The sequence below is a fragment of the Suncus etruscus genome, chromosome 14 (assembly GCF_024139225.1).
Source record: "Suncus etruscus isolate mSunEtr1 chromosome 14, mSunEtr1.pri.cur, whole genome shotgun sequence".
Classification (NCBI taxonomy): domain Eukaryota; kingdom Metazoa; phylum Chordata; class Mammalia; order Eulipotyphla; family Soricidae; genus Suncus; species Suncus etruscus.
This window is the reverse complement of record NC_064861.1, coordinates 61,258,788-61,283,863: the sequence shown is the minus strand read 5'-3', so window position 1 is coordinate 61,283,863 and position 25,076 is coordinate 61,258,788. Positions and strand designations below refer to the sequence as shown.

The window sequence follows — 25,076 nt, the reverse complement described above, 5'->3', positions numbered from 1 at the left end:
TACACCCACCTGGCTGTGCTCAGGGCTTACTCAGTATTTACTTCTGCTCAAAGAGCTCTTCTTTGAGAGCTTAGGGACACCATAGAGGGTGCCAGGGAGCAAACCTGGCTTGGCCACAGGCAAATCAAGTGCCTTTCCTGCTATACTTTTAGTCTGGGTATCTTTTTAAAGATTTGCTTCTAGTAATATCTTAAAAAGTAGCACCAATGTCATTTGTGTTCCTCTTTGTTCTAAAGCAGGTTTTTTATTATTCTTAATTTTTTTTTTGCTATATTTTCTACTTGCCCATTTTTTAATTTTTGGTATGACACTTTGTTTGCTTAAATTTTTATTAGAAATTCTGTGTTTTGGGCCGGAGAGATAGCATGGAGGTGAGATGTTTGCCTTTCATGCAGGAGGTCATCGGTTCTAATCCCGGCGTCCCATATGGTCCCCTGTGCCTGCCAGGAGCGATTTCTGAGCCTGGAGCCAGGAATAACCCCTGAGCACTGCCGGGTGTGACCCAAAAACCACAAAAAAAAAAAAAAAAAAGAAATTCTGTGTTTTGCAGTCGGTGTTTTATAGCTTAGGTAAAGTTCATCTACTTCTTCCTTAGTTGATTAAGCATTTATGAAGTATATTAATTATATATATACTTAATATATTCAGGTTATAGCAGATTATCTGAAGTTTCATAATATAGGTCTGGCAATTAAACTATACTTGGTTAAGAACCATGCCAGTCAGACAAATATATGTTTTGTTCAATATAGTTTAAAATGTGCTAATGCATAACAATTAAAATTATATTTTCATGTTTCAGTTTATTGTCAGCAAACTTTGTGTACTTCAGAATTGTTTGAAGACTTAACTGGTTTCTTATCTAACAGTGATTCAAGCACAAATTTAAAAAGAATGTCTGTCTACGTTATTTTGGTTCTTGTTTCAAATAACAGTAAGTACATTCTCTTTTGTTGAAGATTTTCAAAATATTTGAAACATATATCATTTTTTTATTCTATCCCTGTATCTGTGTCTTGATCTTAAAAATTTCTAAGAAGATGGGGCTGGAGAGATAGCACAGAGGTGTTTGCCTTGCAATCAGCCGATCCAGGACCTAAAGTGGTTGGTTTGAATCCCGGCGTCCCATATGGTCCCCCATGCCTGCCAGGAGCTATTTCTGAGTAGATAGCCAGGAGTAACCCCTGAGCACCGCCGGGTGTGGCCCCCTCAAAAAAAAAAAAAAAAAGAAAAAAAGAAAAAAAATTTTCTAAGAAGTTAAAAAGTTCAAGTTCTGCATTTAAAAGAAAGAGGATAGAATTGCACTTAATTTTCTGATAGTTTGTTTTTGGGCCACACCTGATTAAAGACTCTGTGATCAGGAACACTCCTGGCAGTGCTTAAGGTAATAATATTGTAAAGTGATACAGTGGTGTGATAGTACAGCAGGTAGAGCACTTGGTTTTCATGTGAATGATCAAGGCTCTATTCCTGGCATCATATAGTCCCCCCCAACCCCACTAGGAGTGATCCCTGAGCACAGAGCCAGGAGGAAGTCCTGAGCACTGCCAGGTGTGATAAAAATAATCAAGAAATAAGAACAATAAAATGATTCACAGTTTCTGTCATACCGAATAAAAAGATAAATTAAAAAATTAAACACAGTAAAAATAATGATTTAAAATTATTTACATATTTGTGTTTAAACTATTTTATATAAAAGTCTCATGTAATACATGGCTTTTTTTTAAGGGACTGGACAAACACTTGTGAGAGAAACTGGTTGTATTTCAGTTCTGTCACAGTTATTCAGGTAGGCAAATACATATTTATTATTAATCACATAAGATTTTAACAATTTGTATAAATTTAATTCCTTATATTTTTCATCTAATAGGACAGTTCTTTCAGGGTACGAGTTGAATTTATCAGATAAAAATGTTCTACACAATTATCAGTTGTGGTCTTCAGTGTGCAGTACTTTGAGTGTTTGTGTCAACAATCCTCAAAATGGTAATTCTTTAAACTATTTTACTATTTTAAAAAGTTAAAACATAAACTGACATTTCCAAAGTGATACATTAAAGCATAATTGCCTTTGCCTTCTTTTAGATGAGAATCAGTTGTTTTGCAGTTCACTTTTTCCAGATGCTACTAATTGGTTAATAAGTGACAAGAAATCTGAGATAATTCGCCCTATTTGTTCATTTCTTGGACTTACTCTTGCAAATAACAGTAAGTATTTATTATTTTCTAAGTTCTAGTTTCTTAAACTGTGGATTGCATCTCCATATAGTGTCACATGTAGAGATTGTGAAAAATTTGGCATAGTAAAAGGTTTTTGAATATGCAACAGTTCTGGAGCCATAGCACAGTGATAGGGTGTTTGCCTTGCACGCGGCTGACCTAGGATGGACCTGGATTCGATCCCCGGCATCCCATATGGTCTGCCAAGCCAGGAGCGATTTCTGAGCGAATAGCCAGGAGTAACCCCTGAGCCACACCAGGTACGGCCACCCCCCCCCCCAAAAAAAAAGAACATGCAGCGACCTACCATTAATTCAAGAACACCTGCCTAATGAATTTAAGGCATTTCTGATGGCACATGAAGTGGAAAAATTGTTAAGAATCCTGTTCTAGATCATAATTGAAGAAATATGCTTAAAAGCATAACAAAGCCTTGTTCAATTAATTGCTACACAGTGTTTCAAGGGAAATTTATGATATCAAGCACATTAATTTTCACTTAAAAAACTGTAAAACGGGGGCTGGAGAGATAGCATGGAGGTAAGGTGTTTACCTTGTATGCAGAAGGACAGTGGTTGGAATTCCGACATCTTATATGGTCCCCAGAGCCTGCCAGGAGCAATTTCTGAGCATAGAGCCAGGAGTAACCCCTGAGTGCTGCCAGGTGTGACCCAAAAAACAAAAACAAAAACCAAAACAAAACAAAAAACAAAACCAAAAAAAACCCCAAAACCAAAACAAACAAACAAACAAATAAAACTGGAAAATAAGATCAGGGAGATATTTCAAGAGGTAAGGCACTTGGGGCCAGAACACTGGCGCAAGAGGTAAGGCATCTGCCTTGCCCACGCTAGCCTAGGACAGACCAAGGTTCGATCCCCTAGCGTCCCCATATGGTCTCCCAACCCAGGAGCGATTTCTGAGTGCATAGCCAGGAGTAACCCCTGAGCATCACCGGGTGTGGCCCAAAAAGACAAAAAAAAAAAGAGGTAAGGCACTTGCCTAGCATGTGACTAACTCCAGTTTAAATCATACTGTTTCTTGAATACCATTGGGAATCATTCCTAAGTGCAAAGCCAAAAATATGTATGCTCTTCCCTATGTGCAAAAAGAAGAAACAAAAAAAGAAAGATCCAGGGGTAACTGTAAGAAATTAAAGTGTAGGGGCCAGAGCAGCAATAACACAGTGGTTGGGGCATTTGTCTTGCACACTATTTACTAGGGTTCGATCCTCAGCATCCCATATGGTCCCTGGAGCCTGCCAGGAGTGATTCCTGAGTGCAGAGCTGAGAGTAATCCGAGTGCCATCAAGGGTGGCCCCAAACAAACAAAAGTGTAAACAAGGGCCCAGGGAGATGGCTTTATAAGTGGGGCTGCTCTGGAGAGATAGTACAGTAGGTAGGGTGATTGCCTTGCATGTGGCTAACTCTGGTTTGAACTCCAGCATCCTTTATGGTCCCCCAAGCACCATCAGGAGTAATTCCTGAGTGCAGAGCCAGGAGTAAGACCTGAATGTCATCAGGTGTGATCCCAAACAAAAACAAAAGAAAAGGGGGCCTTGTAAGCATGAAGCTTGAGTATGATCCCTAGTATGGTATTATTTTCCAGTATTGATAAGTGTGGCTTGGTGGTCCTCAGCCACTTTGGTGGCCAGGTAGATTTCAGGTGTCCCCAACCTCAACCAGGTGGCTCTCTTGGTCTCAAAGCCTTGCTGAATATGACCCCTTTAAAAAAAGAAAGAAGGTCAGTGGTTTAATTAATTATTTACAGCTGACTCCACCTCGATGCCTAGCATCATCAGGAGCAATCCTCCAAAATTACTGGGTGTTTTGAAGTCCCCCATAAAAAGAACAGAATACAGAAAAATCAATGAAACAAAACAGTAGTTATTTTGTTTGTTTTGTTTTGTTTTGTTTTTGTTTTTTGTTTTGGGTCACACCCGGCAGTGCTCAGGGGTTATTCCTGGCTCTACGCTCAGAAATTGCTCCTGGCAGGCTCAGGGGACCATATGGAATGCGGGGATTCAAACCACTGACCTTCTGCATGCAAGGCAAACGCCTTACCACCATGCTATCTCTCCGGCCCCAAAACAGTAGTTATTTAACAAGATAATGAAATGTATACTTTACACATAGTACTCACAAATTAAAGAAAAAAGGCCCAAATCACTAATCAGGAATGAGAGACAATATCATCATGTATTTTACTAGAATTTAAGAGGCTATTAATAAAATATTAATATAAACTGGGCCCGGAGAGATAGCACAGTGGCATTTGCCTTGCAAGCAGCCGATCCAGGACCAAAGGTGATTGGTTCGAATCCCGGTGTCCCATATGGTCCCCTGTGCCTGCCAGGAGCTATTTCTGAGCAGCCAGCCAGGAGTAACCCCTGAGCACTGCCCGGTGTGACCCCCCCAAAAAATATATATATAACTATATTATAATGTATTAATGATATATGGTACTATAATATGCATGATTTAATGATATATTGATATATAGATATACTGTAAATATATTAATACAAATAGTTCAGTAGGGGTAGAGTAATAATATAGTGGTTAGTGCATTTGCTTTGCACATAGCTAACCCAGATTCAATCCCTAGTGCCCCAATTGTCCCCTGGGCCCCTCCAGGAGTGATCCCTGAGCACAGAGGCAATAGTAACCCCTGAGCAGTGCCAGATATGGACCCCTAATAAAATAAATAGTTTAGAATATAGGTAATTTATTAAGTTTAATACCAAACTTATATAATGAAACTGATATTAAAAACTCTAGTGGACTTGAGTTTAATATCATTTCTACAGATTATCAAAAATTTTACAAATGATGCATAGTTAACACACAAGAGAGACTGTATTGTTCTGTCCAAGTGAGTTTTTCCATATGTAGTGTATTTTATGATTATTTGTATCTCTAAATATTTTAACTATTTACTTTTGGAATTTTAAAATAAAAACTTGAAAAATTCAAGTTAAAATTGTGTTTAGTACAAAAATGTTTAATGAAACCACTGAGGTTTTCATAATTCTGTTTCCTTATTTCTTCAGAATATGTTCAGGAATACTTCGTATCTGTGGGTGGACTGGATGTGTTGTCTCAAGTTCTTGTGCAGTTGGAATCTGATTCACACAAGACTCTTTCTAGTGCTAAGCTTGCAGTGGTGGTGACAAAGACAGTGGATGCATGTATTGCAGATAATCGTGAGTGGAGATGCTATGTAGTATTTCTACAATTACATTTTGTTTGAGTTTAGCATATTAGTATGGATTGAATATTAAAAATTCAGGTGTAGGGGCCGGGAAGGTGGCGCTAGAGGTAAGGTGTCTGCCTTACAAGCGCTAGCGTAGGACGGACCGCGGTTCGATCCCCCGGCGTCCCATATGGTCTCCCCAAGCCAGGGGCGATTTCTGAGCTCATAGCCAGGAGTAACCCCTGAGCGTCAAACGGGTGTGGCCCAAAAACCAAAAAAAAAAAAAAAAAAAAAATTCAGGTGTAGCTTTCCTTGGTGTGTGGCCTTGGGTGGCCCCCAAACAGCACTAGGAAACCTTGGTGACCACACTGGCATTGAACCATCAGTAGATTAACTGAGTATTACTCAGAATGACTGCAAGGATCTCTGAGCATTGTTTGAGGCTTCTTAAAATTATTTCTTAGACCTGGAGAAATAATACGGGGCTTAAGGTACTTGCCTTGCATATGATATGCCTTGCATATCACCTTTGCTCAGTTCCTGGCATCACACAGGGTTTCCCCAAGCACCACCAGGAGTGAATTCTGAGAACAGATGGGAGTGGCCCAATGCCCCCCATCAAATTATTTTTGTTTCATTTTAGAGCCATACCTAGCAGTGCTTAAGACTTCCTCCTGGCTCTGTACTCAGGAATAATTCCTGTAGGTCTCAGAAGACCATATGAGGTGCCAGGGATGGAACTTGGGTTATCTAAGTATAAAACAAGTACCTTACGCTGAGTGCACAGCTAGTAGTAGGCCTTATGCACTACTACCGTATTTTCCGGCGTATAAGAGGATCCCCTAATTTTTGCAGTTAATACATAGGTTTAGGCCTATATTCGCTGTATCAGACAGAATGTTCCTGTGCTGCAACTGTATGTACCACAGTGAGCCAATCACAACAAGCAAAGGTTCAAAGGTTCTACTGTAATAGACTTCCTCTCTGACTCTGGCCAATCTGAGCAGGCTTTTTATAGTGTAGATTCGGGTAAAGAACACTGTATAATTTGCATGCATAAAAAGCCTGCTTGGATTGGCTGAGTTAGAGAGGCGGTCCGAGCAGCCTTGCAATGATTGGTGCAGGATCGAGTTGGAAAATTCGTTTTGTGGCAATATTCAGTTTTCGTTTAGCGGCATATTGAAACATTTTTCGGGATATACTCGGTGTATAAGACAACCTCCGACTTTCGGTTGACTTTTTTTGTTTCAAAAGTCATCTTATATGTCAGAAAATACGGTATGAGTGGCAAAAAAAATTTTTTTTTGCAAAAAATATTTTTAAAGGGTAGGAAGAGTGAGCATATTCAATTTTTAAGTACGTCGCAAAATTTTGCATAGATTAAAATTTTTATTTTTTCTTAATTATATATATATATATATATATATATATATATATATATATATATATATATATATATATATATATATATATTGGTTTTTGGGCCACACCCAGTGATGCTCAGGGGTTACTCCTGGCTGTCTGCTCAGAAATAGCTCCTGGCAGGCACGAGGGGACCATATGGGACACCGGGATTTGAACCAACCACCTTTGGTCCTGGATCAGCTGCTTGCAAGGCAAACACCGCTGTGCTATCTCTCCGGACCCAATAAATGTTTTCTTTAATAAAATATCTTGCTTGAGTATGGGGTAAAGATTGATGAGGGAGGGGCCGGCGAGGTGGTGCTACAGGTAAAGTGTTTGCCTTGCAAACGCTAGCCAAGGTTCAGGACTCGAGGTTCAATCCCCCGGCATCCCATATGGTCCCCCTAAGCCAGGGACAATTTCTGAGCGCTTAGCCAGGAGTAACCCCTGAGCATCAAACGGGTGTGGCCCGAAAACCAAAAAGAAAAAAAAAGATTGATGAGGGCTTATGTAAGTCACTGTCTTATTACAATTTATTTTAAATATTTATACATATATAGTAAATATTAAGAAATAATTATTAATATTATATATGATCACCCAGAAAGATAAGTAGTATGTATATGATAAGTATATATGTATATTTTAAGTTCACAATTACTTCTTTTCTATTTTGTTCTAATAGCTACTTTTGGTATACTATTGTTTAAGTACTGTATTGTTTCAAAACTTCTGACATTATTTCGTCATGAAAGTCTGGATTTAGGAGAAAAATTCAGCATTTTACTTACTCTTGGTCATTGTACAGAGAAATGTGGTAAGTATTATATTTATTTAGTGTACTTATTATCTATGGGGTAGGTGTGGTCACACTCAGCAGTACTTAGGAGTTATACATAGCTCTGTCCTCAGAGATTACCTTGGCACTACTAAGGGGACCATATGAGGTGCTTATTAAAATAGTAGACTGGGATTACTCTTTTGATTCTTTTGCGGGCCCACACCCAGTGACACTCAGGGGTTACTCCTGGCTATGTGCTTAGTAATTGCTCCTGGCTTGGAGACCATATGGGATGCTGGGGGATCGAACCTCAGTCCATCCTAGGTTAGCACGTGCAAGGCAGACGCACTACCACTCATGCCACTGCTCTGGCCCCTGTTTTGATTTTTTAACCCCTCATCATGTAAAAGGCTTAAAAGTAGTACACTTCTTTGTATACCATTCAAAAATCATAATTTAAGTGCTGGAGAGGTAGAGCAGGGCCTTAAGGTGCTTCTCTTACATGTTCAACCTTGCTATAATCCCAGCACTGCATATGGATCCCAAGAACTGTCAGTAATAGGAGTGATCCCTGAGTACAAAACCCCAGGATTAGGGGCTGGAGGGATGTACAGTGGGTAGAACACTTGCTTTGCACATGGCTGACCTGGTTCAATCCCTGGCAGCCCATTTGGTCCCTGAGCTTGCAGGAGTGATCACTGAGCACAGAGCCAGAAGTAAGCCCTGAGAACTGCCAGCTGTGGCCATAACAACAATAAAATTAAAAATAAAGGGCCAGACAAATAGCATGGAGATAAGGCATTTGCCTTACATGGAGAAGGTTGGTGGTTTGAATCCCTGCATCCCATATAGTCCCCTGAGCCTGCTGGGGCGATTTCTGAGCATAGAGCCAGGAGTAACCCCTGAGCGCTGCTGGGTGTGACCCCAAAACCAGAACTAGATAAATAAAATAATAATAAAATAAAATAAAATTTTAAGGGGCCGGGCGGTGGCGCTGGAGGTAAGGTGCCTGCCTTGCCTGCGCTAGCCTAGGACGGACCGCGGTTCGATCCCCCGGCGTCCCATATGGTCCCCCAAGCCAGGAGTGACCTCTGAGCGCATAGCCAGGAGTAACCCCTGAGCGTCACCGGGTGTGGCCCAAAAACCAAAAAAAAAAAAAAATAAATAAAATAAAATAAAATAAAATTTTAAAAAAGAGCCTCAGAGGGGCTGGAGCAGTGGTGCTTGGTAAAGCGTCTGCCTTGTCAGCACTAGCCTAGAAAGGACCGCGGTTCGATTCCCCAGCATCCCATATGGTCCCCCAAGCCAGGAGCGATTTCTGAGTGCATAGCCAGTAATAGTAACCCCTGAGTGACACCAGGTGTGGCCCCCCCAAAAAAAACCCAAAAAACGAAAAACAAAAAGCCCCAGAAGTAAACCCTAAGCACATTCAGATGTAATTCAAAACAAAACAAAAAGTATTGCATTGCCTTTTGCTCATTTTTTTGGTTTTTTGGGTCTCACCCGGCAGTTGCTCAGGGGTTACTCCTGGCTCCATGCTCAGAAGTTGCTCCTAGCAAGCACGGGGGACCATATGGGACGCCGGGATTCGAACCGATGACCTTCTGCATGAGAGGCAAACGCCTTACCTCCATGCTATCTCTCCGGCCCCTGCTCATTTTTTTAGGAGGTACCAAAGCCGTCATTTTGTTCTCATCCTTTGGATGCAGTCATAAACTAGGACCTGTGGTTTTGCTTTTTACTACTTTCTTCTTATTTATGACTTTCTGCCCAATTCCAGTACTACTATTCCAGTTTTACAAGGGGAAAATGTTACCATACCAAAGTACCAATACTCTTCACCATAGTCCATAGTTACTTCCATTCAGTTCCTTGCCTCCTTGACATTTTATTTGTCAGTTTTGTGGCCCTTGGCTCTGTGCTCAGGAATCATTCCTGGTGGTGGTGCTTGGTGGCCATATGGGGTGCCACAAGTTGAACCTGCGTTGTCCACATACAAGGAAAGTAACCTACCCACTGTACTATTGCTTGGGTTATCTTTATATATATGTGTGTGTGTATATATATATATTTATATATATATCACTCTTGTGTCAGCCACATGCAAGGCAAATGCCCTACCCCACCTTGACATCTTTTAACCATGTTCTGCAATAGCTTTCTCTCTCTGAGCCATTCTTTTCTTCATAAAGGTAAAGTATGTTTATTTGGGGTTGAAAAATTATATAGAAACCAACGATATCCCTCCCAAACAGAGGAGGCAGTAGTTGGTTATATAATTGGTTATTGACTGCTCCCCCCATCCTCAGGCAGAAAATCTTTAATCACTCCTTATAATCTAGATGACTTCTCCATCATAGTTTGATTGCCAGTGGCTTGGTAAAGTGGGTATCAAGGGAGGTTAATTGATAAGAGAGTGTTTCTACTTCTCAGTTCTATCCATCTCTACCTCCAGCACTCTGAAATGCCTGGCCTCCATCAGGTCAATTCTAACCTCGGCACTTACCTTTCCATCACAGAAAAGAATTTTAGGAAGAATTTTAGTGAAGCAGGGTAAATAAAAAAAAATAACTTTATTGAGGGGGCCAGAGCGATAACACAGCAGTAGGGGATTTGCCTCGTACACAGATGACCCAGGATGGACCTGGGTTCAATTCCTGACATTCCATATGGTCCTCTGAGCCTGCCAGGAGCGATTTCTGAGCGTAGAGCCAGGAGTAACTCCTGAGAGTTGCCGGTTTTAACCCCAAAACAAACAAAAAAATTATTGAAACAATTGTGATTTATGAAGTTCTTCATGGTTAGGTTTCAAACATACATTTGGTTTCAAAACCAATCCCACCACTAGTGCAGATCTCTCTCCACCAATGTTCTCAGAGTCCATCCCATACTACCACCCCAAACCCCAGCCTGCCAGCATAAGAGGCCCGTTTTAAATTTTGGTTGTTTAAGTTTGGGTCTTATGATTACATTGTAATTTTTTTGGGGGGGCCACACCCGGCATTGCTCAGGGGTTACTCCTGGCTGTCTGCTCAGAAATAGCTCCTGGCAGGCACGGGGGACCATATGGGGCACCGGGATTCGAACCAACCACCTTTGGTCCTGGATCGGCTGCTTGCAAGGCAAACACCGCTATGCTATCTCTCCGGGCCCCACATTGTAATTTTTATTGAAACTTATTTAGAGAGATGTGAGGGACAGAAAAAGAGAAATACATGTTGGAGAGAGAACACACGCTTCTCCATAGTGGAAATAATCAAGCAGAGACAAGCAAGTGTAATTTGTGTTCTAAGAAGAACATAGGCTTGAAGAATTCATGAGCCATTCCATTTCCATTTCAGTTGACTCTACACTATTGCTCATATCTGCCACTGTTTTTCTTTTGCTGAAACCCTCAGAAGTTCTTTCTCTTCTTATTTTTTCTCTCCTATTTTCTACTCCCCTTATATGTTTCTTTATTCTCACTCTCCTCCTCCAGCTTTCTCCACTTTCCTACTTTCCTTCTTGTTCTTTTTCCTCTGATCCTCTTTTCTCATATTCTTCTCTCACTTTTTTTGGTATGTGTGTGGAGGGTTGTTTGGACCACTCAGGTACTGCTTTAAACTGTTCAGGTTTACTCTTGATGGTGTTTAGGGGCCACATGGTGGTGGGAATCAAACCTGGATCACCTTATGCAAGACAAGTACCTTTAGCCCTATACTGTTTCTCTGTATGTGTCTCACATCCTACTTTTATATTCTGTCCTTTTTTAAAGTCTTTATATTCTATATTCTATTCTTTATTTATATTAATTTATTGTTTATATTATTTATTACATTTATATTATATTCTTTATGTGCTTTATATTATTTATTTATATTGTTTATATTCTCTTAGTTTTTTTTTATTTATTGTTCTGTTCCTTCTAGTGCTTTCTCTTCCATCTATCAATGTATTTCTCTATTCTTTCTCTTAGTTTCTATTAAATTTAGGATTTTTTTGCCACACCCAGTGATAATCAGAGGATACTCTTGACATTTTCACTGAGGAATTAGTTACTCTTGGCCATGCTTTGGAGACCATCTGGTATGGTAGGTAGGCCAAATTCAAGTTGGCCAAGTGCAAATAAAGTGCTCAACTGTACTAAAGTACACTCTAAAGTACTATGGCCCCAGCCCCTTACCTTACTCTACCTTTTTAAGTAAGGCAATTCAGTTACTTGAACCTAAACACAATTTAGATTGCATTTTCCCCTCCCTCCCTCCCTCCCTCCCTCCCTCCCTCCCTCCCTCCCTCCCTCCCTCCCTCCCTCCCTTCCTTCCTTCCTTCCTTCCTTCCTTCCTTCCTTCCTTCCTTCCTTCCTGATTTTGGACTGTGTTTGACAGTACTCAGAGACTACATCTGTCTTTATATTTAGGGGTCACTCCTGGTGGGGACAAATTGAGGTTGATTGCATGCAAAACAACACCTTAACCATTGTACTATATCTCTAGCCTTTCTAGCTATAGTTCAAATACCAACACTTATGAGTCTTACATATCTTACGTAAATGAATTATTTCTAAAACACAAACTTTTCATTCTGAAATCTGAACTATGTATTGTTATAAGGAAGAATTATAACAGTTGGGGGGGTGTCACACCCAGCGGTGCTCAATTACCCCTGGTCTATACTCAGAAATCACTTCTGGCAGGCATAGGGGACCATATGGAATGCTGGGGTTTGAATCACCATCTTCTGTCCTGGGTTGGCCGTGTGCAAGGCGAGCGTCCTACCATTGTGCCTCTGGGCCCAAGAATAATTATAACGTTTTGCATAACATGTTTATGATCAAATAATTGACTATTTTTTATTGTTTTTCCAGAGCAAAATCAGTATGCTTTTTTGGAAAGTAATGGGCTTTCCCTCGTGGTACATGCTTTAGCTGAATCTCAGAGTGAGGAACTAAACAAAGCTGCCACTTTTGTTTTTCACAACTGCAAAACTATTGGTAAGTATGCTGTTGCTTTAAGAAACTAACAACCGGGGCCGGGAAGGTGGCGCTAGAGGTAAGGTGTCTGCCTTACAAGCGCTAGCGTAGGACGGACCGCAGTTCGATCCCCCCGCGTCCCATATGGTCTCCCCAAGCCAGGGGCGATTTCTGAGCGCATAGCCAGGAGTAACCCCTGAGCGTCAAACGGGTGTGGCCCAAAAACCAAAAAAAAAAAAAAAAAAAAAAAAAAGAAACTAACAACCAAGGGCCGGAGAGATAGCATGAAGATAGGGTGTTTGCCTTGCATGCAGGACGGTGGTTCGAATCCCAGCATCCCATATGGTCTCCCGAGCCTGCCAGGAGCGATTTCTGAGCGTAGAGCCAGGAATAACCCCTGAGCACTGCCAGGTGTGACCCCCCCCCAAAAAAAAAAAAGAAAAGAAAAGAAAGAACAACCAGAGCTGGAGAGGGGACGCAGTGGTAGGTCATTTGGTTATTTGCCTTGCACAAGGCTGACCTAGTTTGAACCCCTGGCATCCCATATGGTCCCCCACGCCAGAAGCAATTTCTGAACATATAGCCAGGAGTAACCCCTGAGTGTCACCGGGTGTGGCCCAAAAACCAAAAACCAAAAGAAAGAAAAAAAGAAAGTCTATTAGGGGAGAGTCTTTATCTGTTTTGACCAACCAAGACCTACCAGATTCCTATATATATATATATATATTTTGGTTTTTGGGCCACACCCGGCAGTGCTCAGGGGTTACTCCTGGCTGTCTGCTCAGAAATAGCTCCTGGCAGGCACGGGGGACCATATGGGACACCGGGATTCAAACCAACCACCTTTGGTCCTGGATCGGCTGCTTGCAAGGCAAACGCCGCTGTGCTATTTCTCCGGGCCCAGATTCTTATATTTGAAAGACAGTGTACATACATGTGAACTTGATATCTTGAATATTACGGCACATAGAAAGCCTAAATGGAATAAAATAATAGTATGAATCACTTATTTATGAAATATGGGTAAATTTTAATTGTAGAACTTAAAAGTGTAGACTATGGGCAATTTATAACTAAATCTTGACTGCATTCATTTATTTTTTTAAAATTGACTGCTTGTTAATTGCTTGATTCCAGGCTTTGAGGATGCAGTGATAAGAAACAATAAAGTAGGGCCAGAGCAGTGGCTCAGTGGTAGGGCATTTGCCTTGCAAGCGTATGACCTAGGACAGACCATGGTTTGATCCCCGGGCATCCCATATGGTTCCCCAGGCCAGGAGCAATTTCTGAGTGCATAGCCAGGAGTAACTCCTGAGCGTCACCAGGTGTGGCCCAAACCCCCCCCCCCCAAAAAAAGCAACTAAGTAGATACTCTTAGAGTTTAGTTTAGAGAAAGATACTATATTATTACTAATGGTCAATATTAATTATTAATTGATTGTTAATCAATTATTACTCTGTCGGTTATTAAGCTAAAAAATAAATTAGCATAAAGGAGGAATGGATGGGATATAATTTTCAGAGCCTATGAAAAAGAATTGTTACTTAAATTCCAAAAGACTTTGAATGAAGGGGCTGGAGAGATAGCATGGAAGTAGAGCATTTGCCTTGCATGCAGAAAGACAGTGGTTCAAATCCTGGCATCCCATATGATCTCCCGAGCCTGCCAGGAGTAATTTCTGAGTATAGAGCCAGGAGTAACCCCTGAGCACTGTGACCCAAAACCAAAAAAAAAAAAAAAAAGATTTTGGATGAAGTAATTCTTTCTTTTTCACAAGGCCCATTTATGGTGGTACTTAGGGCCACATGTAGGAGAAGCATCTTAGTTCCTGTACTATCTGACCCCTTGTGCTATTGCTGTCGTTGTTTTCTATAATTCTGAAGTTTAATTTGTGACTCTTGAATACCAGGCCTTTGCGAATATCTTGCTTTACCCTTATTTCCAGAACCATCATAAAAGTTAAGATAGTATGGAACGACAAAATTAGAGTGTAGTGGGTGAGGATGCTCTTGAAGTGTTTTAATAAAATTTCTACTAATGGATAAATTTATTTTCTCATGTGTTTCAAAGCTGGGAAATTATCTCTTAATCTGGATGATTATTTTGGTGAAAATGGAACAAAACTGTTAAATAATAATTATACAAAAGAGGTGAATCTTGAAAATTACTGGATAAAAGCAAAAGAAATTCTACACAGAATTGAACATCTTGAAAGAGAAGGAAATAAGGTTGGTTTCTTTTTTGTCAAATAATTAAGAACTTTATCCAAAAACTTTTGAAAAGGGGAAATATTATTATATTAGGTAGGATTTCTTTTTGGTTCAGGGGCCACATCCAGCCGTGCTCAGGAGTCACTCCTGACAGTGCTTAGGGGACCATCTGGGATGCCAGGATTGAACCTGGGTCAGTCACCTGCAAGTCAAACACACTACCTACATACTACCCTATTTCCCCAAAAATAAAACAGTGTCTTATGCATTTTTGCTCCCAAAGATGCACGAGGTCTTATTTTCAGGGTATGTCTTTATTTTTTCCATGAAGAAGAATATGGTACATATTTATTACTAAATGAAAATAAAGGAAAATTATTACCTGTATATGATACAGTAGTACAGTAGTTGTCAACATAAACCAGACAAACTGAATCCTACAGATGCCAGTCGGGGCAGCCCTAGTAACCAGTTTACAGTAAATTTTCATTCCTAGACATAGCTTAAGGGGCCTTATTTTGGGGAGATGCCTTATATTTCACCTAAAAGGAAGCCTTTAAGTAGGTCTTATTTTTCGAAGATATCTTATTTTGGGGGAAACACGGATCTCTCTGACCCCAACTCCCCAGTATTTTTAACAGTAAAGATTAGAGGGTAAAAGTTTTTTTTTTAGAATGCTCCCAAAGACCGCCATGACTTAATTTCCTGAGTGCAAAGCCAGAAGTAACCACTGAGCAACAACAGGTGTTGCCCAAAACCAAAAAATGAAATTTTTGTAAGGAATTTAAAAATCATTGTATTTTCTTGTTCTCCTCCTCCTTTTTCTCTTACTCCTAAAATTCTTCCCTCAGTTAACAGTTCTTATTGTCATGCCTATCTCCTTTTTTTTTTTGGTTTTTGGTTTTTGGGTCACACCCGGTAGCGCTCAGGGGTTACTCCTGGCTGCAGGCTCGAGGGACCATATGGGATGCCAGGATTCGAACCACTCTTCTTCTGCATTCAAGGCAAACAAACGCCTTACCTCCATGCTATCTCTCTGGTCCTCTATTTGCTTTTTTTTTGGGGGGGGGGGCATTCCCGTTTTATGCTCAGGGTTACTCCTGGCTAAGCGCTCAGAAATTGCCCCTGGCTTGGAGGGACCATATGAGACGCCAAGAGATCGAACCGTGGTCCTTCCTTGGCTAGTGTTTGCAAGGTAGACACCTTACCTCTAGTGCCACCTTGCCAGCCCTGCTTATTTTTTTTATTTATTTTGCTTACTCATTTATTTTTGGGCCACTTGGGGCCACTCTCAGTGGTTCTCAGGAACTACTATTGTAGTGTAGGTCATTCCTGAGGAAGCTGGGTGCACCTTGTGGTGCCATGTATCCAATCTGGGCCTCTGCATGCAAAGCATGTGCTAACTCTTTGAGATCTATCTCCAAACCTATCCATCAAGTTATATTCTTACATTGCATACATAGGTATAATCATATTTGTCTCTTTTTTCCTTCTGACTTATTTTGCTTTGTGAAATCTCTCAAATATCATCTTACTGTGAATAGCAAAATTCTCTTTTTCAGGGCCGGAGTAGTGGTGCTGGTGGTAGGGTGTTTGCCTTGCACGCACTAACCTAGGACAGATTGCGGTTTGATCCCCCCACATCCCATATGGTCTCCTAAGCCATGAGAGATCACTGGGTGTGGACCAAAAACAAAAACAAAAATTTCTCTTTTTCTTAGCTGACTTATTGCCCAATTTTACCGTTACTAACTGGTGATGGGCACTACACTCAGCAGATCTCAGGATTACTCCTGACTCTATGCTCAGAGATCAATATGTGGTCCCAAGGAATTATATCTTGTGCAGTGATTTAAACTTGGATCAGCTGTGTACAAATGCTTAACCCCTCCAGCCCCTGGAAACATTTTGTGTTAATATGAACATAGTGTGTAATCATATGTTAAAGTTTTTTTTTTTTTTTTTGGTTTTTGGGCCACACTCGGCGGTGCTCAGGGGTTACTCCTGGCTGTCTGCTCAGAAATAGCTCCTGGCAGGCACGGGGGACCATATGGGACACCAGGATTCGAACCAACCACCTTTGGTCCTGGATCGGCTGCTTGCAAGGCAAACACCGCTGTGCTATTTCTCTGGGCCCCTTATGTATTTTTATAGCTATCTAAAAGTGGAATTATTTTTAGCTGTCTTTTTTACTTTTTTTTTACCCCATCCCTTTTTTTTCCTTTTTTAGCTTCTTTATTTTTTCTTTTTAGCTTCTTGAGAAAGAATCATACTATTTTCCAAAATGATTGTATCAACTTATGTTTAGATTCTTTTCTATCCTTGCCAACATTTGTTATTTTTCTTTTGATGAAAGTGATTCTCACAGGTGTGTGGTGATAACTCATTGTAGTTTTCAGCATGAATTTTATCCTTTTAGAGAAATGTCAAATATTCTGCTCATTTTTACTGGCCATGTTTTTTGTTGTTGTTAAATTATATGCATTCTTTATATTATTTGGCTGCTCCCTGCTCAGTACTTGGGGATTATTCCTAGTGGTGCTTAGATTGTATGGTATTCAGGGAACAGTGGGATGCTAGAGCTCTAACTGGGGTCCACTGAATGTGAGGAAAGCATCTTAAACCTTGTACTATCTCTCTGACTCCCTTAAAAGTTTTTTATGGGCCGGCAAGGTGGCGCTAGAGATAAGGTGTCTGCCTTGCAAGCGCTAGCCAAGGAAGGACTGCGGTTTGATCCCCCAGCGTCCCATATGGTCCCCCCAAGCCAGGGGCAATTTCTGAGTGCTTAGCCAGGAGTAACCCCTGAGCATCAAACAGGTGTGGCCCGAAAAACAAAAAAAAGTGTTTTTACATATGGCTAAAGTATATTTTATTGGTTTTGTTTTATGATGTATTGATATTGTATAATATTTAGAAAAGTTGTGCTCCCTTGAGAATATTAAGATATCATAATTTAATTCCTTTAAGGATTTTTTTTTGGGGGGGGCCACACCCAGTGATGCTCAGGGGTTACTCCTGGCTGTCTGCTCAGAAATAGCTCCTGGCAGGCATGGGGGACCATATGGGACACCAGGATTCGAACCAACCACCTTTGGTCCTGGATCAGCTGCTTGCAAGGCAAACACTGCTGTGCTATCTCTCCGGGCCCAAGGATTTTTTTTTTAAATATGGAGCGCTTCACAAATTTGCATATAATTCTTGTGCTGGGGTCATGTTAATCATCTCTGTGTCATTCTAATTTTAGTATATGTGCTGCCAAAGCGAGCACAAGGATGTTTTTAAATTTTGTTTTGTTTTGTTTTAGGTTCATATCTAGTCATGCTCAAGAGTTATTCGTAGCTCTGTACTCAGAAATCACTCCTGGTGGCTCTCAGAGGACCATGTGGGATGCTGGGAATCAAACCCTTATTGGCCACGTGCAAGGCAGGCACCCTACTTGTTATACTCTCTGGCCTTAGAATGTATTTAATTTTAAAATACTATTTTTAGTATTTTGGAGCCATACCCAACAGTGCTTAAGAGCACCATTCCACAGTTCAGGGATTGCTCCCAGCTATGTGGGTAGGACCACACAGACCAAACCTGGGTTTTCCAGATACAAAGCATATGCTCCACCCTTTGAACTATCTCCATGGGTCATAATTTTTTTTTAGTTTTTCCCCCCTATGATTTTCTTTTTAATGTAAATTTTTAGTTAATTTGGATTAAACATTTATTAATTTTATGGATATAAACTGTGATATATGGATTTAATGAATATTTCTGCAGAAAACTAATTGTCCCTAAACTTTTATTGAGCATACTTCACATTTGTCCTAATATAAACTACACACTATCATATATGTTCTATTGGTAATGATTTCTTGAGGGCTGGAGTGATAACATCACAGGTAGGGCATTTGTCTTGCATGCAACCAACCCAGGTTTGATCCCTGGCATCCCATATGAGCCTGCCAGGAGTGATTTCTGAACACAGAGCCAGAAGTAAACCCTGAACACCACCAGGTGCAGCCCAAAATAAAAAACAACAAAGACAATAATTTCTTTTCTGTAATACTTAAATTGAATTGCACAAATTTATTATTTTGAAATTATTTACTTGTTTTTTATGTCATAGGGAAATGTAGAAATAGAAAAATTAGAAAGTGATGCCTTATCTATGAGCAGAAATACTCAAAATGCATTGAAATGTCTACATGAAAATAACATTGGAGGAGGCCCTAAAACACAGGATTGTACATCATTTGAAGTTGAGTCTAAAGCATGTATAACTGAGGACCAAACGAAGACATGGCTAAAGAGTACAAATCCAGTTAATATTTGTTATAGGGAAAACAGGCAAAATAAGACTCTTTATAAAACCAGTTCAAACTGCAATGAAAGCTTACATGAAGAAACAACTTTTGAAAAAAAGAATTTTGATTCTCCAACAAGGTACGGTTTTAAAAATTATTTCTGACTTTTTGTTATTCAGCAAATATTCTGTGTGGTGCTGTGTACTGCACTAATAGTCACAAATGATAAAGCATGATCATGGGAGGAGTCAAAGAAAGAAGTTTGAGGGCCGGAGAGATAGCATGTAGGTAAGGCATTTGCCTTGCATGCAGAAGGATGGTGGTTCAAATCCCAGCATCCCATATGGTCCCCGGAGCCTGCCAGGAGCGATTTCTGAGCATAGAGCCAGGAGTAACCCCTGAGAGTTGCTGGGTCTGACCCAAAAACCAAAAAAAAAAAAAAAAAAAAAAAAAAAAGTTTGAAAGGGTAGGCCTTGCATGTCAGGTTTTTTCTTTTTTTCTGTTTTTTTTTTGGGTTTTGGGTCACACCAGGCAGCACTCAGGAGTTACTCCTGGATCTACACTCAGAAATAGCTCCTGGCAGGCTTAGGGGACCATATTGGATGCTAGGATTCGAACCACTCTCCTTATTCATGCAAGGCAATCGCCCATCTCCATGCTACGTATCTCTCCGGCCCGAATGTCAGGGTTTTTTATTTTAACTCATAGAATTACGAGGAGCCACTGATCATTTAAAGCTGATGGCATGCTCAGATTTGAATTTTAGGAAGAATACTCAGAAAACCTGAACCCAAACCCCTGCATCTACTGTAATAGTATATGCATTAATAATGTTTCAATATGTAGAAGAAACAAATTTGTAAATTCAGTAGAATTATAGAAAAAAATTATAGGGAGGCCGGCATGGTGACACAGCTGTAAGGTGTTTGACTGGCATGCAGCTGACCTAGGATGGACCATGGTTCAATCCCCCAGTGTCCCATATGGTCCCCCAAGCCAGGAACGATTTCTGAGCATATAGCCAGGAGTAATTCTCTGAGCATCACTGGGTGTGGCCAAAAAAAAGTTATAGGATAAGAAATTAGTTTAGATTGCCCTTTGTTTCCTTCACCTACTCTAATATATATCCTTTCTAAACTCCTGGGTAACCTGTGGGGGGTACAGCATAGTATTACAATTTTGTTTCTTTATCCCTTTCTAGTGTTCTGCTAAATTTTAGGCAGATTGCAAATGAAACTAAGTATCAGGAAAATAAATTTTATTATCCTTTCTTTAATTTTTATGTTAATTTTAATGTTAATTTTAACTTGATGTACATTAGGAATCAATGACAATATAGAACCAGTTTTCTTACCCTTTGGACCCCTGAGTCCTGCCTGAGTCCTTCTCTTCCTTCATTTTTTATTTTCCTGTCATTATTCCTTTTTTGGGGGGGGTCACACCTAGCAATGCTCAGGAGTTACTTCTGGCTCTGCACGCTCAAAAATCGTTCCGGGGGGGGGCAGAGAGATGGCATAGAGGTAGGGTGTTTGCCTTGCATTCAGAAGGACGGTGGTTCAAATCCCAGCATCCCATATGGTCCCCTGCCAGGATGTGACCCAAAAACCAAACAACAAAAAAGAAATCGCTCCTGGCAGGGGCCAGAGAGTTAGCACAACTGTAGAGCATTTTCCTTTCATATGTCCGACTGGGACAGACTCCAGTTTGACTCCAGGCATCCTATATAGTCCCCCAAGCCTGCCAGGGGAAACTTCTGAGCACAGAGCCAGGAGTAACCCCTGAGCGCTGCTGGGTGTGGCCCCAAAACAAACAAACAAAATAGAAATCTTGGGTTTGGAGAGATAGCATGGAGGTAAGGCGTTTACCTTGCATGCAAAAGCTCAGTGGTTCAAATCCCGGCATCCCATATGGTTCCCTGAGCCTGCCAGGAGCAATTTCTGAGCATAGAGCCAGGAGTAACCCCTGAGCATGCCAGGGTTTGGTGTGACCCAAAAACCAAAAAAAAAAAAAAAAAAAGGAAAGAAATCGCTCCTGGTAGGTACAGGATGTCAGGATTCGAACCATTGTCAATCCTGAATCGGCTGCATACAAGGCAAATGCCCTTCTGCTGTGCTATTTCTCCGGCCCCCATTATTCCTATTTTTATAGGAATAGGAATAGGTTCCTTTTTATAATCTTTTCCGTCTACATTTCCACAACTATTCACTCTGAAATCTTGTTTAATTTCACTTTCTAAAATATGGTTGTTGGTCTGTATTGTGAATTGGGGGACAAAAATAAATTTAAAAAAATATGGCTGTAACTATTACATACCCAACTTTGTTAGAATTTGCTAGATCAATTGATAAATCTTGCCTCTAGTTCCTTCTGTCTGTCAGACACTCAGAATTATATCTTTATTTACAGAAATAATTATTCACATATTAAACAGTATATTTACCTTACTAATCTGATATATTTCTATTTTAAGCAATCAAGTTTTCAAACAGCCACCTCCCATTGCTAAAAACAGAAAGCAGCAGTTACGGACAACAGGTATAGTTAAAAAGATTTCTTCTTTGATTTTTTTTATGAAAACAGATATTTAGGTAACTAATAAAAGCCAAAAATTATTTTACCTACACTTTAATATATAAATCTTTATGCTCATCTACTATACATGCCTTTCTGGTTAAATGTCTCAGTCTCTTATTTATGTTTACTCACCAGGTGACTGGATATGTAATACTGATCTAAAGCTAAAGAAAATCTCAAGAATCAATCTTCTAATTTTCAGGTTATTTTTACTAATCAAAAAAAATCTTTCATTTTATACTTTTTCTAGATCCATTTACGTTATGTTCAGATATCATAAATAATGAAGTCTTCAGTTTTTTAGAAATTGGTAACAATTCCAAAAGATGCTCCGGTAAGTATTTTTTAATTGTAGCATTATTATATGAAATTAGTTCATTCACATTTATAATAGTTCTACATGTATTTATTTAAGCTTAATTTCCTTTGGGAAAATAACAATCAGGAACATAATAAAGCACATATATTTCAAGTACCACTGAGCAACACTTCATTACCAGGCTCAAACACTGACTATTAAACAACTCTACTAGGTTGAGTATTGCTGGGAGTATCCCCTGAGAGGCTATTAAATTCTTTGACTATTCAAAAACATTCAAATGGACACTCACTTTACATCAGGCTGCTATCCCAGTATTTGTTTATATGAATCAAAGCAGCTAACCCATTATTCTTTTTGTGAGGAGGGTTGCTTCCTGCCTGATGGTGCTGAGAATTGAGCACCTTATCCACTCCAGCCTTTTGAACCATGTACCTAGCCCTTTCACTATGTTACTTTTGATGATACTATATATTTGTAAAGTTTAGTGTGCTTTCTTTTTCTTTTTGAATTTTGGGCTACACCCACTAATGCTAAGGGCTTACTCTTGGCTCTGCACTCAGGGTCACTCATGGCATGAGTTGGGGGGAACCATATGTAGAACTAAGGATCAAAATATGGGTCTGATGCATGCAAGGGCAATGCCCTCTTTCATATCTTTGAGCTGGGTTTTCAATGGTAGTTGTGATGAAAAGCAAACGTTGAGGGGGCTAAAGTGATAGTGCAGCGAGTAAGGGCTTTTCTTGCATGCAGCTGACCTGGGCTCAAACCCCAGTGTCCATATTCATCCATTCACAATTAGGAGTGATTCCTAAGTGTAGAGTAACCCCTGAGCACTGCTGTTTGTGGCTAAAAAAAAAAAAAAAAAAAGAAAGCAAACATTGTACAAAAATCAGCATGAAATAGGAAAGAAGTGTAGTAGTATTCAATATAATTTCAAGGATTAGGAAGTTATTCTGTACCTAATTGGTACTCACATCCCACTACAAAGTAATTGTAATTAGGAATGAAATACAAGGAGGAGTTGGAGTAATAGCACAGTGGGTAGAACATTTGCCTTGTATGTGGCCAACCCAGGTTCAATCACTTCCAACCATATGGTCCCCCAAGCCTATCAGGAATGATTTCAGAGTGCAGACCCAGGAAAAACCCCAGAGCAATTCTAAGAAATTCTAAAACAACAATAAAAGAATGAAATATAAGGGCCAGAGAATTATCTCAATGGACTGAGTGCATGCTTTGCACACAGAAGGTTCAGGTTCTGTCCTGGCACTAATGAGCACATTGCCAGGAAATAGCCTCTGAGCATTGTCAGAAATGGCCCCAAAACAAAAAATAATAGATGTAAACTTTTTCTTCCAGTTTAGGTATTATTTTTTTTTTCAAATGACTACTAAGGTGTTAGAACATACATTCTGTGTCTGTAACAGGACAATTGATATTTCTTCTGGTCTAGTAACATGAAAAATCTCCAAAATCGGGCCGGAGATATAGCATGGAGGTAAGGCATTTGCCTTGCATCAGAAAGACGGTGGTTTGAATCCGGCATCCCATATGGTCCCCCAAGCCTGCCAGGAACGATTTCTGAGTGTAGAGGCAAGAGGAACCCCTGAGCGCTGTTGGGTGTGACCCCCCAAAAAAACAAACAAACAAAAATCTCCAAATTTTAATGTGCTGTGAAATGAGAATGATTGTCAAAGTATTTCATTTGGCACAGTCAATGATTTATAATGGTTGTTTTCTTGTTGATTTACTTTTTTTTTTTTTTTTGGAAATGCCTACTGTACTATCTTTCTATCCTTTTTTTTGTTTTGTTTTGTTTTGTGTGGTTTTTGGGTCACACCCGGCAGTGCTCAGGGGTTATTCCTGGCTCCAGGCTCAGAAATTGTTCCTGGCAGGCACGGGGGACTATATGCATGAAAGGCAAATGCCTTACCTCAATGCTATCTCTCCGGCCCCTATCTTTCTATCCTTGACAAGTTCTTTTTATCCTTTATTTGAGATGTTTCTTTTATAGTTTCTCTCTTCCCTTGGAGGTCATTCATTCACAGATATTTAAGGAGTTCTTTGTCTTTGACAGATACTAGATCATAGAGAAATAGAATTAAGTCTTCATTCTAAGAACTTTCCAGTCTAAAAACCACTCTGAAGGATAGGATAGCTCAACAGGTTGTAGCATAGGCTGTGCATACAGAAGTCTTAGGTTTAGTCCCCATACCGGAGCCATTCTCCCTAGCCTGGGGAGTGCTGAGAGGCTTGGCAGGCCCCCCAGCCATCCCCCTTTTTCTCCCTTGGACTTCAGTCCTTTCCTGGGCGCCGGTCTAGGTGGACTCTATAGGGGTCAACAGGCTTTCCTCCTACCTCTCCCTACACTAATAGGAATGCGCTTTGGGAGGAGGGTGGGCCGTTCTAGCACTGGTTTATGTTGGGACATAAACTGGAATTTTTTTCTCTTTGTTTTCCTATTGATAGTATTGTATGCATATATTTTATATATCCATAACATCCATCTTGTATTGTGACCTTGATACTGCCCTACAAATCTCATTTCTTTTTTTTTTTATCTTTATTTAAACACCGTGATTACAAACATGATTATAGTTGTATGATTACAGTCATGTAAAGAGCACCCCCCTTCACCGGTGCAACATTCCCATCACCAATTTCCCAGATCTCCCTCCTCCCCACCCCCCTACACCTGTACTCGAGACAGGCTTTCTACTTCCCTCATTCATTCACATTTTATGATAGTTTTCAGTGTAGTCATCTCTGCCACTGCACTCATCACTCTATGTGATGAGCTGCATGTCCTGAGCTGCACCTACCAGCCCTCATCTCTCTTGTCTCTGAGATACTGTTAAAAATGTCCTTCATTTTTCTTAAAGCCCATAGATGAGTGAGACCATTCTGCGTCTTTCTCTCTCCCTCTGACTTACTTCACTCAGCATAATAGATTCCATGTACAAATCTCATTTCTAATATTTTACTGCCTCAGTCTCAACCTTATTTCCCCCCATCTTCCCAGGTAGGTGCAGCTCATGACATGAAGCTCACCACATAGAGTGATAAGTGCAGTTAGAGAAATAACTACACTAAAAACTATCATAATGTGAATGAATGAGG

The 25,076-nt window shown here is 40.2% G+C and overlaps 1 protein-coding gene and 1 non-coding gene across 2 annotated transcripts in view; one reads left to right on the top strand and one right to left on the bottom strand.

Annotated features, from left to right (window-relative positions):
* Nucleotides 1-25,076, top strand: part of TERB1 (telomere repeat binding bouquet formation protein 1) — a 46,755-nt gene that overhangs the window by 5,659 nt on the left and 16,020 nt on the right. The window contains exons 4-14 of the mRNA XM_049787416.1: nucleotides 803-934; nucleotides 1,732-1,792; nucleotides 1,877-1,992; nucleotides 2,092-2,214; nucleotides 5,279-5,431; nucleotides 7,511-7,642; nucleotides 12,450-12,575; nucleotides 14,626-14,783; nucleotides 18,883-19,199; nucleotides 21,531-21,595; nucleotides 21,885-21,968. Coding sequence (XP_049643373.1) covers nucleotides 803-934; nucleotides 1,732-1,792; nucleotides 1,877-1,992; nucleotides 2,092-2,214; nucleotides 5,279-5,431; nucleotides 7,511-7,642; nucleotides 12,450-12,575; nucleotides 14,626-14,783; nucleotides 18,883-19,199; nucleotides 21,531-21,595; nucleotides 21,885-21,968 — 1,467 coding nt within the window. The remainder of the gene's footprint in view (nucleotides 1-802; nucleotides 935-1,731; nucleotides 1,793-1,876; nucleotides 1,993-2,091; nucleotides 2,215-5,278; nucleotides 5,432-7,510; nucleotides 7,643-12,449; nucleotides 12,576-14,625; nucleotides 14,784-18,882; nucleotides 19,200-21,530; nucleotides 21,596-21,884; nucleotides 21,969-25,076) is intronic.
* On the bottom strand, nucleotides 17,927-18,033 carry LOC126029223 (U6 spliceosomal RNA). The gene has a single exon (XR_007502867.1). It is a non-coding gene; the product is annotated as a U6 spliceosomal RNA (small nuclear RNA).